This window comes from Mya arenaria, chromosome 11, assembly GCF_026914265.1.
Source record: "Mya arenaria isolate MELC-2E11 chromosome 11, ASM2691426v1".
Taxonomy (NCBI): domain Eukaryota; kingdom Metazoa; phylum Mollusca; class Bivalvia; order Myida; family Myidae; genus Mya; species Mya arenaria.
Window position 1 is genome coordinate 34494919 of NC_069132.1, and position 12313 is coordinate 34507231.

Here is a 12313-nt window from a genome sequence, read left to right on the forward strand (position 1 = left end):
AGGGCCGGAATTCATAGAACATCTTAAGTCATTTCCTATCTTCACATTTGCGAATATCAAACAACCAACCAGTTAGAAGTTGGGGATTCAGATTTTGTCTTCATTGTGGTTAAAAGGTACACATGTGGAGAAATCATACGCCAAATGCAAGTGTATGAATAATATTGGAATCCCCAACATCATCTCTGGATCAGACAATTGGCAAAACACGCATGTCTTATGTAAATATACAGCTGACTTTCCATACTTTTAATATTTTAACATCCGTTACACTGAGTATTGTTCTTAACAAAACGTTGAATTAGAACTTTTCCACAATGTCCAAATTACGATATACAGTCGAACCCCGTTGGCTCGAACTCAAAGGGACCAACGAAAATACCTCGAGCCTCGGTGAGTTCGAGCCAAGCATGAATGCTGACCTTCAGTATGAATAAGTATGTCCGTTATATCCAATACGAGCCATCGAGGAATTCGAGCCAAGCGAGTTCGAGCCTACGGAGTTCGACTGTAATGTACTCACTAAGAATGATATACTAACTTTTAAACCGATACAGTGAATATCATTTATACACAAAACATTTTAAACTGATACAGTGATGATCATTTATACATATAACATCGACAGCCCTTCAATAAAGACATCGATTAAAAACCCCAATGCAAGAAAGAATAAATATGTATTGCATCATTGAAGTCGAAATAAATGAATATATCTGCACGGCATAACAGTGATGTCTAATTGCTTTGTATAAACACCGCCGTAGACTCAATTTACGTGTATCCCACTGCATAAACACCATCGCCTCCTCAATATTTGTAATATTTTGGTTCTGACGAATCAACAATTTTACAAGGCAATAATTCACAATCATGGATTATTCTGATTCAAAGGCTGCTCACTCGTTGCATGGGTCTTTTTGATATTGACGGAACAAAATGAAAACCTCTTTTATTTTGTACTGTAAATTTCCTGGTGTCGTTGAAATTGTCATAAGACCTGATCGGTTTATCTAAAATTTATACGACTTATAACACCCCCAGCAAAGCTATTGAAAAATTGTCTCACTACGGTTGTAAGCCGACCGTGCACGAGAATTTCGAGTAATCCCATTAGCCGATACATTGTGTATATAAAGGCCATGATGATAATCTAATGTTTAATTTTCGGAAAAAAATACTTATATTTATCTATTTATAAATCTGTATTAATTAATGCACGTATTTGCTCACTAATATATGCAACACAGTTATCGTCGTATAAGTCAGATACCGCTAGTTGTTTTTCTTCAAAAGTGTCCACTTACAGACGTATTAAAGAAACCGTTTCGCTAGGTCGAATAAACTGTTTCACCATCATGTGATGAGATATTTTGTGACCTCAAGTGCAAAACAAGCATACACGGCTGTACAGATCAGGTCATATAAGTTCAAATGGCCAGATATTTGTCATTAGAACATCGGGCTATAATTTCAAGTGCAAGTCGAAAAATGACAAAAAGGCAAAGCAAAGATATTGGTTGCTTCCATGCCGATACATCTTTAAGGGAATCGTTCACAGATTCTATATTGTCAACGCTTTGTTTTAAATGTTATAAAGTCGAGTTATTTTACTTACTAATATAAACTTACATCGAACATCAGGCACTAGACGATTTAGAAGGGGGTATCTGGCGCACGCCCCCTCTTAATCCGCCCAAGTTTAGTTTTTATATCAATGGGAGAAAAACAGTAATAAAATACGCTATTAAATGCGCCATTTCCGACTACAAATTGTTAAAAAAATGAGAAAGTAACCCTTGACCCCCATTTAAACATTCTATGCCATATAATTTCGGTTCTCAGGGAGGGGCGAATGTCAAAAGGTTGCGCCCCTAAGTTACGCCCCCTCTAACGTCAATTCCTGCTATCGCCCTTGACAAGAGTCCCTCGTTCATTAATTTGTTGAGATCTTGATAAATGTCTCGGTAAATCTTTCTAATTAAATCTTTTCATAATGGATACATATATACTTACTGTTGATTGATATAATGATATAAAATAGATATGGTATTAAGACATACACGCGTAATCCTCTTTTTAAATCGCTCAATCATTCAATAAGTAAACAGCTAGTAGAATAAATACTATTGGATATATTCACTAAATGAGGTATCAGTATTTAAACCACATGGAACGAATCGATTAGTTTGCTTGGCCCTAGTATCAGAAAATAGCTCAAAGCTTTGCCTGAAGTTTAAAACAAGTATAGTATTTCAAAACAAGGAAGTCATATGATGGTTTTCTTATCAAATTGTACACAGAACATAGGTTTCAAAATGACAACAAAGCTGTACGAGGGAATATAAGCAAGCGCTCAACCGATTAAACAGTGCATTTATCCATTAGGAATATAAAGTTTAAGGTTTATTAATAATATCTTACCTGTTATAATAATATACAGAGTCAGTGTCTATAGTTGCAACGATAACTTCTACATCAACCAAAAACGATGTTCCACCTGCTCCTACTGTCGGCGCTCCTAGGAGGCCTCGAGGCGGCTTCCCCCTGTACACTGCCCAGCCCAGTGTTCTCCTACACTCAAAGCGGAACTGTAACCTATATGGCAAAGGGGACTTTCATTATTTTAGACGTGAGTATTTTCACATTCAAATCGATCAGAATATAAATATGTACCGCTATACACGCTGTGCGTAAACGATGTATTTTGATAGTTGTAGTAAATCGATTATATTAGCATAGAATTCTTCAATGAAATCACTGAAAATTATGCAGTGATGGTAGCTATTAGGGGCATAGCTAGCCCTCTATTCATGTGGATTCATAATTGTGCTAGAGGGGTGAGGGGGCATGCCCCCTAGGAAAATTTTGAAAACCATGGTGCAATCTGGGCGTTTTGAGGGTAATTATTTAAAACTGGAAAATGAACAGTTGTAGAAATATGTAGTCAGGTACGCTTACTGCAACTTTGGCTGATTTCTTTTGTCAGAATCATGTGGATTCAGCCGCGTATTTGCGTTTAGGCAGCTACGCGCCTGGCTATAATGTCTTGTATATTAAATGCAGACAGTACTCGAAGGATCTTGCAAATCATTGTTGAGACTGTAATTAAATATAATCGAATTCAGTGAAAACATAGTTAAGACAAATCAAACCGTCGTGACGAAAGAAAAAACACATCCGGGCTATTTCTTACATATACAAAACATGCTCTGTATTCTGTAGGAAGATGTGCACCAGTCAATTGTAACCACAGCCCCCCTCGGGTATACCGGGGATAGGCGGAGGAAAAGCGCACTTATTTTACCCCGCAGTGCCGAGTGAATGCGTTGGTTGTATTTTCGCGCCGAAAATAGCGGGGAATGGGCCTTACCTAGGATGTCCCCGGGGTGCGGGGGGGGGGCATTTGAAGCGGATCTTACCAGCAGTTTGTCCTCGCAGGATCGGCTGAACAAACTGTCAAAGTCCCGGCTATTGCCTGGAGGGTAGGGGGCGGGGGTGGGGCGTGGTTACAATTGACTAGTGCATTACAATGCAAAATCGACTGAAATCGGTCTAGTCGTAGTAAAAGCGTTATTCTCAGATTGATCGTTTGACAACTTTTTTTGTCTTTGGAATTCAGTTATATAAGACTGCTAACAATAGATCAGATCGCAATTGATCATATATAAGTTTTGAATTTATATCCTATGGCGGAAAGCGTTACTGACGTTTTAAACAGAACACTGAACTTTTCGGCACGTTTAGTAAACATTTGATATTTGTTATATTGTGAATTATCACATATGACTGAATTAAAAGCATTGTTGCCCAAATCAGCCGATTCTGAGACAACTTATTTTTTAAAAAGTGTCAAAACTGACAATCTGTGAGAGTGCAGTTTTAATTTATATTTGTTTGGTTTTCCACTTATAGCAAACGCAACTGGTCGACTATGACTACAATAGGAAAGTACAGAGGGTTTATGTAGAGGCGGCGAACAAACAGGACGTGCGTATCATCTACATGGACTTCGCTAATGTGAGTATTTGGCAAAATTAAATTGTGAGTATTTGGCGATATTGAAGTGTGAGTATTTGGCGGGCGATATTGAAGTGTGGATGTTTGGCGATATTGAAGTGTGAGTATTTGGCGATAATGAATGTGAATATTTGGCGATATTGAAGGGCGAGTATTTGACGATATTGAAGTGTGAATGTTTGGCGACATTGAAGTGTGAGTATTTGGCGAAATTGCAGTGTGAGTATTTGGCGATATTGAAGTGTGAGTTTATGGCGACATTGAAGTGTGAGTGTTTGGCGATATTGAAGTGTGAGTATATGGCGATATTGAAGTGTGAGTATTTGGCGATATTGAAGTGTGAGTGTTTGGCAACATTGAAATGCGAGTGTTTTGCGACGTTGAAGTGTGATTGTTTTGTGACGTTGAAGTGTAAATGTTTGGCGACATTGAAGTGTGAGTATTTGACGTCATTGAAGTGTGAGTGTTTGGCGACATTGAAGTGTGAGTATTTGGCAAAATTGAAGTAAGAGTATTTGGCAACATTGAAGTGTGGGTATTACGCGAAATGAACTGTGAGAATTTGGCAACATTTAAGTGTGAGTGATTGTCGACATTGAAGAGTGAGTGTTAAACAAAGGTGGCATTCAAGAGTGAGTATTTGACAAAATTGAAGTGGCGTGTTTTACGTCATTGAAGTGTGCGTGAGTGTTTGGCGAAATTGAAGTATAATTGTTTGGCGACATTGAAGTGTGAGTGTTTGGCGACATTGAAGTGTGAGCACTAAGGTTTGAATATTTGGAGGCATTGAAGTAAGAGTATTTTTAGACATTGGTATGCGAGAATTTGTTGTCAATTTGGTGCGAATTTGATAAATAATTATGTATATTAAAATTAAAAATACTTAAATTTTGGGCTTTATAACTTCAATAATGATAAAACAGAACTTCTTCGATACAAACTCCTTTTATCTTCAAAATTTGTGCTCGGGAAGGAGGGTCACGAACTCTTCGAATGTTGGAAATTCTGTTTCAGAAAATGGAGTACACTCAACAGGGTATAAATGGAACATGTACAAGGAGGGCGAAGAATGGGACCATGCACCCGCCCTATATTCCAGGTAACAGTTTTCTCATTTATTATATATACTTTATACTGCTGATCATTTTACTATTATTTTATCGCTTGGCTTTCGATTATTTAAATTTATTTATTTAAAAGGCCTCGCGTTCATAATGATATTGTTGTTGTTGTTGTTGTTGTTGTTATTGTTATTGTTGTTTTTGAGTTTTGCAAAGGTCTGTCCGCGTCCTACTGCATAATGGCTGAATTATGGCTTGACCCCGTCGCATCCCAAAGTGTTACTGAAACATACTTTTGAGACCAAAGGCGGAGGTTATAATGATATGTATACATTTAAACATAAAATGAAGGAAGTATTAACTTGGAAAAAAGAGAAATCGCATTTAGCATATTTTCCTTTTGTTGTAGAGGACGCCAAAGTGGGTCCCAAAATGGTAGTTGGTACGGGACAGAAATCCCTGACTATTCAGTTTTACTCGTATGTGTTGGACGGCGTATACGCTTCAATGGGATTGAACGACGACTGCATAATAGTCACCGTAGAGCTGAGGCAGATTGTCCCCGGTGGCGGTAATGACCGATTTTAACCTTTAAAGCGTTTAAAGGCTTAGTTTAAAGACCTAGTTTAATATAAAAAAAATAATAATAATAAAATCGTGTATAGTACACAACCTATTTTTAGGTTAAATGCCACTAAATGTATCATGTATCCATGTTCCAGCCTTTTTCAGGTCATATGGCACCAAAAGCAGGAGTTTATAACTATAAAATGACCGTTACCGGTAACTGAACGCAGGGCTGTATTGGTGGCATTAAATAATTAGTGAGCTGAAAGTAATTTCAAACAATGCACCATTTAAACAAATAATTGGACCGTATTAAATGTTATTAATTTGTCTGAAGGGAAGCCAAAACTGAGAAAATGTATTTACAGTTTATAAGTGTTGCCATATCAACTGCCACGATAAAGTCTGAACCCTGATATGTAAGATATAGTTAGATGATATGAAGTAATATCTTAATGACTAAGAATGGGCGGAGAGAGCGTAGCAAATGAGCCCTTCTTAAGCATTCAAATATTACTTCAGATCAGCTTACTGTCTTAGAATACTGACCTCATTGGCTGACACAAAGTCAGCACACAATCTGACGCAGGGAGTGTGTATTGGATAGTTGGCAGTAGGCAGACCTATAGATATAGACCCGTGATTGCTGAAATTCTTAATGATTAAGCCTAGTACTTAATGATTGCTTATATGCAATTTCATTGGCTGAAAATGTAGGTTGTATTCTATGTGAAGATGTCATATACTGAGAATGTGATAATGCAGATCATTCTCGATTTGTTTTACGTCAACTTGGCGAGTTATATGTTAGAAAAAATGATATTTCAAAGAGTTTAAAAAACATGAAAATATGAGTTTGATAGTTTTCATTGTTTTGAAAATTTAGCCCGTTCTGCTCAACAAATCAAACATAAGCGCACACAGGACAGGAACACAATATCAACTACGTCATTTCCGAAATAACATGACGTTGTATACCGATTGGCGTGTTTTACTTATAAAACTCGGTTTTAAAAATATCGTTTAATAACACTCTTGGCATAAAATATAAAGAAAATGTTTGTTGCAGTATAATATCGCAATGTAATTCACTGTGCTCACTCGGTGAAATATATTGCGATCTAACGCTGAAAAAAACAATTATCCTCTACGTGTCCGTCCGTCATATAGTGTGTGGTTAGCTAACTAAGTTTAGTTTGGCTTAGAATACAACCTACATTCCTAATGTAGGTTGCTACGCTCACTCCGCCCATTCTTAATCATTAAGGTTTTAATTCATGTCATTTTACAATTATTTGGTCTGTTTGTATATTCATATGACCCTGCTGTTTACAGGATACGCAAACATTGGTGACATCGTTGTCTACGACTGGAAGAATAATCTAAGGACACCCACAGTCCTTGACATTCCCACCAAGTGCAAGGTAACTATGACAACGGAGACATTTCAACAATTGTTATTTCTTAAAGATAAACTGATGAAGATTACTCCCAGATAAGATTTACCACAATATATATAATTGTTTTAATATTACGAAAAGGATGAATCAATGTCCCAAACAATGGTTCTTATGAAGGATACCGAGTTTAGTTTGACAGAAATGAGCATAAAACAAGGTATTTCTACCTTATAATATTAAAGTAGACCACAATAAATCTTTTAGCATTCACCAATCATTTATTATTTTTTTGGCACTTTCAGCTATTAAAATTCACGTTTACAATCCTGTTATCAGTAATTATATTTTGTAAGTAGTTATCAACTTAAATGTTTATCACTCAAAATTGATGTTTGTTATACACGTGTATGTATTGATTTTGAATAAGAGTGTCTCTAGCTCTATAGTGTGGAGACAGTTTCAGCTAATGTAAATTACATTCTAGTACGTTTTCTGGGTATAATCCTTGGATCAGTTTCCTTCAGAAACACAGGAGCTGTTTCGTACCTACGAGAGATTTTCAACAGTAGAACACTACTGCTATAAACATACACTCTAGAGTTCTGAATTAAACGACCGGCAGTTGTAGGAGACCAAATGAACACGACCCGAGAGAGACTCGAACCCCTAACCCCTGGAGTGAGACGAGGACATTCGTAAACTAAGCCACCTAAATTTTTGCCGTTGCAAGTTATTATAATTATTTTGTCGAACATGCTATACTACTAATGAGACGAGACATAAGTATACTCATATACATATGTTTTCTGTTTACAGAAATAGCGTGGGACTCGACCGTGACAGTTGGCCGAAGCGTTTGTGGAGAAGTTACCAATCACTGTTTTTGAAATATTGAATTTAAAAAAGACAAGCATTTTTTTCAGTTGCATTTGAGCCTTATTCTATCAAATAATCATGTGGCTAACATTGCATATAATTCAAACGTTTTAAACGTCTATGTACTTAGTATTAACCAAAAAATAATGAAATAATAAACAGCTGATCTTTGAAAAACTCTTTTTCATAACGGACTCTTTATTTATTTTTAATTTAACATTGCTTTTTGTTGCCGAAATCCCGAACACAAATTATGGGTGCTTTTAATTGGTTGTTGTGTTAATTGAGGTTATATGGTCGCTTGTATGACTTACTGAATCGAATATATGTGTATGTATGAATGCACATGTAATTGGAAATTAAACTCGGGAATCATTGTACGACGTCTGTGTTTATGCCTATCAGGAAAACCACATTTACCAAATGCCTGTTTTGGAGTTTGAACTTTGCTCACGGATTAAAGGGGCACAATATGCTCTTCATAGATGCACTATTTATTTTTATTATAATTGTAAATAATGAACTATTATGTTTAAGCACATTTGACTTTAAAGCTGTACTCGCACAGATTAACCGTTTTGACAACAATATGAATATTTCTCCCACCTCAGATAAGTAGATCCAATAATTTAACCATGCTAGATATTCTTATCTTGCCCAAGGGCGATGTTAAAATGCCCGTATGGAACTCCTTTTTAATGGTAACCACATTGTAATTACCTCCCTTGTTGAAGAATGTTGTCTGTAGCATCATGGCAATCTTGTCTTGTGGCAATATTTAGAACGCTAATTAAGTATTTCTCGCTTAAAATGTCCCCATCAAACAGTTTTCACACACCTTTCAAGAAATAATGCTTCACTCTCCTTAGAACTATTTAAAAACCGATCTGACTTTTAACAATATCCGAATCACTGCTCGCATATCCATGACAACAACGAATGATCGCATATCCATACGCAATTATTTTTTTGACTAGGCACAAAATAGCAACAAATACATTTTTACTTAATTTTGTTTAACTGTGGTGGGAGAAAAAGCATCTTCCATAGCAGCTCGTGTAAGATAGGTTCATCCCGACCCTCGCGTAGGGTGTTTTGCGGAAACTCGGTAAACCTCGTTTCCGCAAAACACGCTCGGGTCGGAATGAACCTATCTTACACTCTCGGTCATGGAAGATAATTTTTGCGTAAATATATGGTATTTCCAGTGATGTAAGATTGGTTTTTAATAATTACGTTCGAAGTTTCTGTGGCTAAAAGCGTTACCTACGCTTTAAGAATGGGTTTTTTCGGCATAAAACATCATTTTTGGCCTCTTACGTCAAATCCTAGAGCTGCCCCTGCTCTTTCTAAATATTTATTTATGAGCTTTTATAACTTCAAGAACAAACTGCTACAGTTTTTTTTTTAACTTTAACTGCTTCATTTGAAAATACTTAGGATGCTGTGACCTTGATATATAGGGGACATGGGTCCTGTGTGCGACACATCCTGATTCTATGGTGGTCATTCCTGCCAAATCATTTTATAATCCGAAAGATATTGCCCAGACAAAATAGGGCGGACGGACTGGCGCCCTCCAGCAGTGTGTGACCAGCCAACTACAGTTACATTATGACAAATTTATAACCTCACTGGACGTAAAATGTGAATATATGACCTTTTTTATTCTATTGTTTTCAAAATTGGTAGATTTAAACAAAAGCGGTAGATTTTGTCGCGACAGCCGTAGAAGAGTTTAAAAAGCGGTAGATTTTGTCTACAGCTGGTAGAGTTCACATGTCTGCTTCACATGACATACCTATTCGGTTCACAAAGTGAAACCGGGTATAACAGCTATACATTCTTACTAAATTCATTCTTAAAAACATATGAATTGTGAATTTCATTAACAGCTTGTGTACCCGAATAAATTTAATAAAATACACACTTAAGGGAAAACGTATTGAATATAAAAACAATTTTATGTATAAAATATAAATAATAATAATGTGTTTAACATTATGAACTTACATATAACTGAACCCACACCCTAAAGCTTAAACAGGAATCAAAGCACTAACTTCCAAAAAATATATAATTAAAAACTATTAACTGCCTTCATATATCTTGTATATTCGCCCAGTGTCTATTTGAAATCAGCAGATTCATGAATTTCAAACTGATAAAAGATAGCTTCTGATTAACTAAATTCAAACAATGAATTTGAAAATTACTAACATTCCATTAGACAAAACATAATTACGAACACTAAAAAACAATATCAGAGCGCAACCAGACTTATTTGAAACAAGCATTTTCCTCACATTTTTCAAAAACAAGAGAATGATGACAAACGCTATAAAATATGAATGAGTACTCTGAGTAAAGCTGCACTCTCACAGATTGATTGTTTTGACTATTTTTTTTATTTTTTTGTCTTGGAATGAGCCAATTTGTGCATAAATGTCTGGAAACCAGCGATATAAGACTACTGACAAAGAAGCAGATCACAGTTTTCATTTTCAATTTCGAAACTTGATGTTTTGTGGCTAAAAACGTTACTAACGCTTTAAGAAAATTATTAAATTATAGATTTTCGGCAGCTAACCAAGCAATTAAGATCTGTTCTATTGTGAGTTATCTTATATGACAGAATTGAAGGCACTGATGCCAATATGAGCTGATTCTGAGACAAAAAAGTTCAAAACAGTCAATGTGTGAGAGTGCAGCTTTTAAATACCCACAGACTTAAAGTAAATATGACAAATTCAAGGAATTTTGTCAAAAACGGGAAACAAATAAATTTCTAAAGATAATGATAATGAACCACTTATTATATAGTCTTTTGATTATAAAGATTTTAAAACACACATATGCGGAAACTTTTGATATTTCTATAAAATGAAAATGAATCACACCATTTTATCACACAGCAAATATATAAAGAATTCATTATAAATGGAAACATTTGATAAAACTTAGATGCATGATAAAATGTATTCTATACTATATCTCCTTATAACATAAATACAGTATATTAGAAGATTTAAAAATATAGTGATATTTAATTGTTGTCAATTCAAAATCATAAATTGTAATAAATCTAGAGAGTAGAGTACAATGTATCAATATAAGAAGTGGTTACTGATAATAATTCTTAGTCTTAATATGACCTACATAGAGGCTAAGAGCACCTTCAGCAGTTGTTTATGCTCCTCTGTTCTTGTTTTCAATTAGTTTAAACTTAAGTTGTATTACAACGATTGTAAAAAAGTATACTAACTTATGCAAAGTGATTTTCGTTGGCATGATGTGGCATGAGAGTGTGGTCTTGTATTATGTGGTGAAACAAGAGAAAACAAATTTGTAAGGCTTGTTTTCAGTGCAAAAGGGGCATAACTCATCAATTATAATTGCAAGAGTGGTGGGTCTTGTAACATACATGTGTATTGTCTCTGGCAACATGAGGATGTACCAAGTTTCATCTAAATGCTAAGAATGTGTTTAGTTATGCAAGCCATTGTGTTCAAGACTTTTTAAATCCGCAATTTCATAACAATTTAACTGTTTTGACAAAAAATTATATTGTCTTGCAATGAGGCAACTGTTGTGTGTGACGTCAATTATTTACGCTTTAAGAAAAATTGCATAAAACATCAACTTTTGAACATAAATATAAATATAAATAAACCTGCAATCTGATTTTTTGTCAGTAAGTCTTATACGTATCACTAGTTTCCATGCATTTTAGCAAAAATTGGCTCGTTCAAAGACAAAAACTAATTTTTTTGTCAAAATGCTCAATTTGTGGTGGGTGCAGCTTTAAAGAAATGATAACCCCCTGTTTAGGGGCATGAGGCAAACAGAGTTACTTTCAAATGTTAAAGATGCACTCTCACACTTTGGATGTTTTGACAACTTTTTTCATTTTTAGCTCTACTGGCCAAAGGCCAGAAGAGCTTATGCGATTGTAATGTGTACGTAGTATGTGCGTCCGTGCGTCTGTAAACAATCCTCGTTAACATGATACAGCCTTCAGTTTTGATTGTATCTTCATGAAACCTGTACAGTATCTACATACCTATTAGAGCTCGGTTCCTTTCGAAAATCAGCCAGATCCGCCCATGTATGCCTAGTTTATTGGCCTTGATAGTATACAAAAATCAGTGTGTCAGTAGGCAATTGCTCGTTAACATGATACAGCCTTTTTAATTGCATCTCAGTGAAACTTGTACAGTATCTACATATCCATATGAGCTCGGTTTCGAAAACCAGCCAGATCCGCCCATGCATGCCAAGATTATGGGCCTTGATAATAAAAAAATAGTGTGTCAGTAAACAATTGCTCGGTAACACGATACAGTCTTCAGTCTTGATTTTATCTTGATGAAACTTGTCCAGTATATT

General features: G+C 35.6%; 1 protein-coding gene and 1 pseudogene across 1 annotated transcript; both read left to right on the forward strand.

Annotated features, from left to right (window-relative positions):
• LOC128208484 (uncharacterized) overlaps nt 1-12313 on the forward strand; it is a 143381-nt pseudogene that overhangs the window by 21342 nt on the left and 109726 nt on the right.
• On the forward strand, nt 2264-8301 carry LOC128210010 (uncharacterized). The gene is made up of 6 exons (XM_052914306.1): nt 2264-2632; nt 3916-4020; nt 5035-5119; nt 5491-5652; nt 6984-7072; nt 7865-8301. Exons 1-6 carry the CDS (start codon nt 2492-2494, stop codon nt 7868-7870), a joined length of 588 nt encoding a protein of 195 aa, XP_052770266.1. The 5' UTR covers nt 2264-2491; the 3' UTR covers nt 7871-8301.

Excerpts from the sequence above, each read along its gene's own strand:
- LOC128210010 (XM_052914306.1), top strand. The coding sequence starts at position 2,492 with ATGTTCCACCTGCTCCTACTGTCGGCGCTCCTAGGAGGCCTCGAGGCG. Across the intron at positions 5,120-5,490 it reads GCACCCGCCCTATATTCCAG|AGGACGCCAAAGTGGGTCCC; the intron begins GTAACAGTTTTC and ends CTTTTGTTGTAG. Across the intron at positions 5,653-6,983 it reads GCAGATTGTCCCCGGTGGCG|GATACGCAAACATTGGTGAC; the intron begins GTAATGACCGAT and ends TGCTGTTTACAG.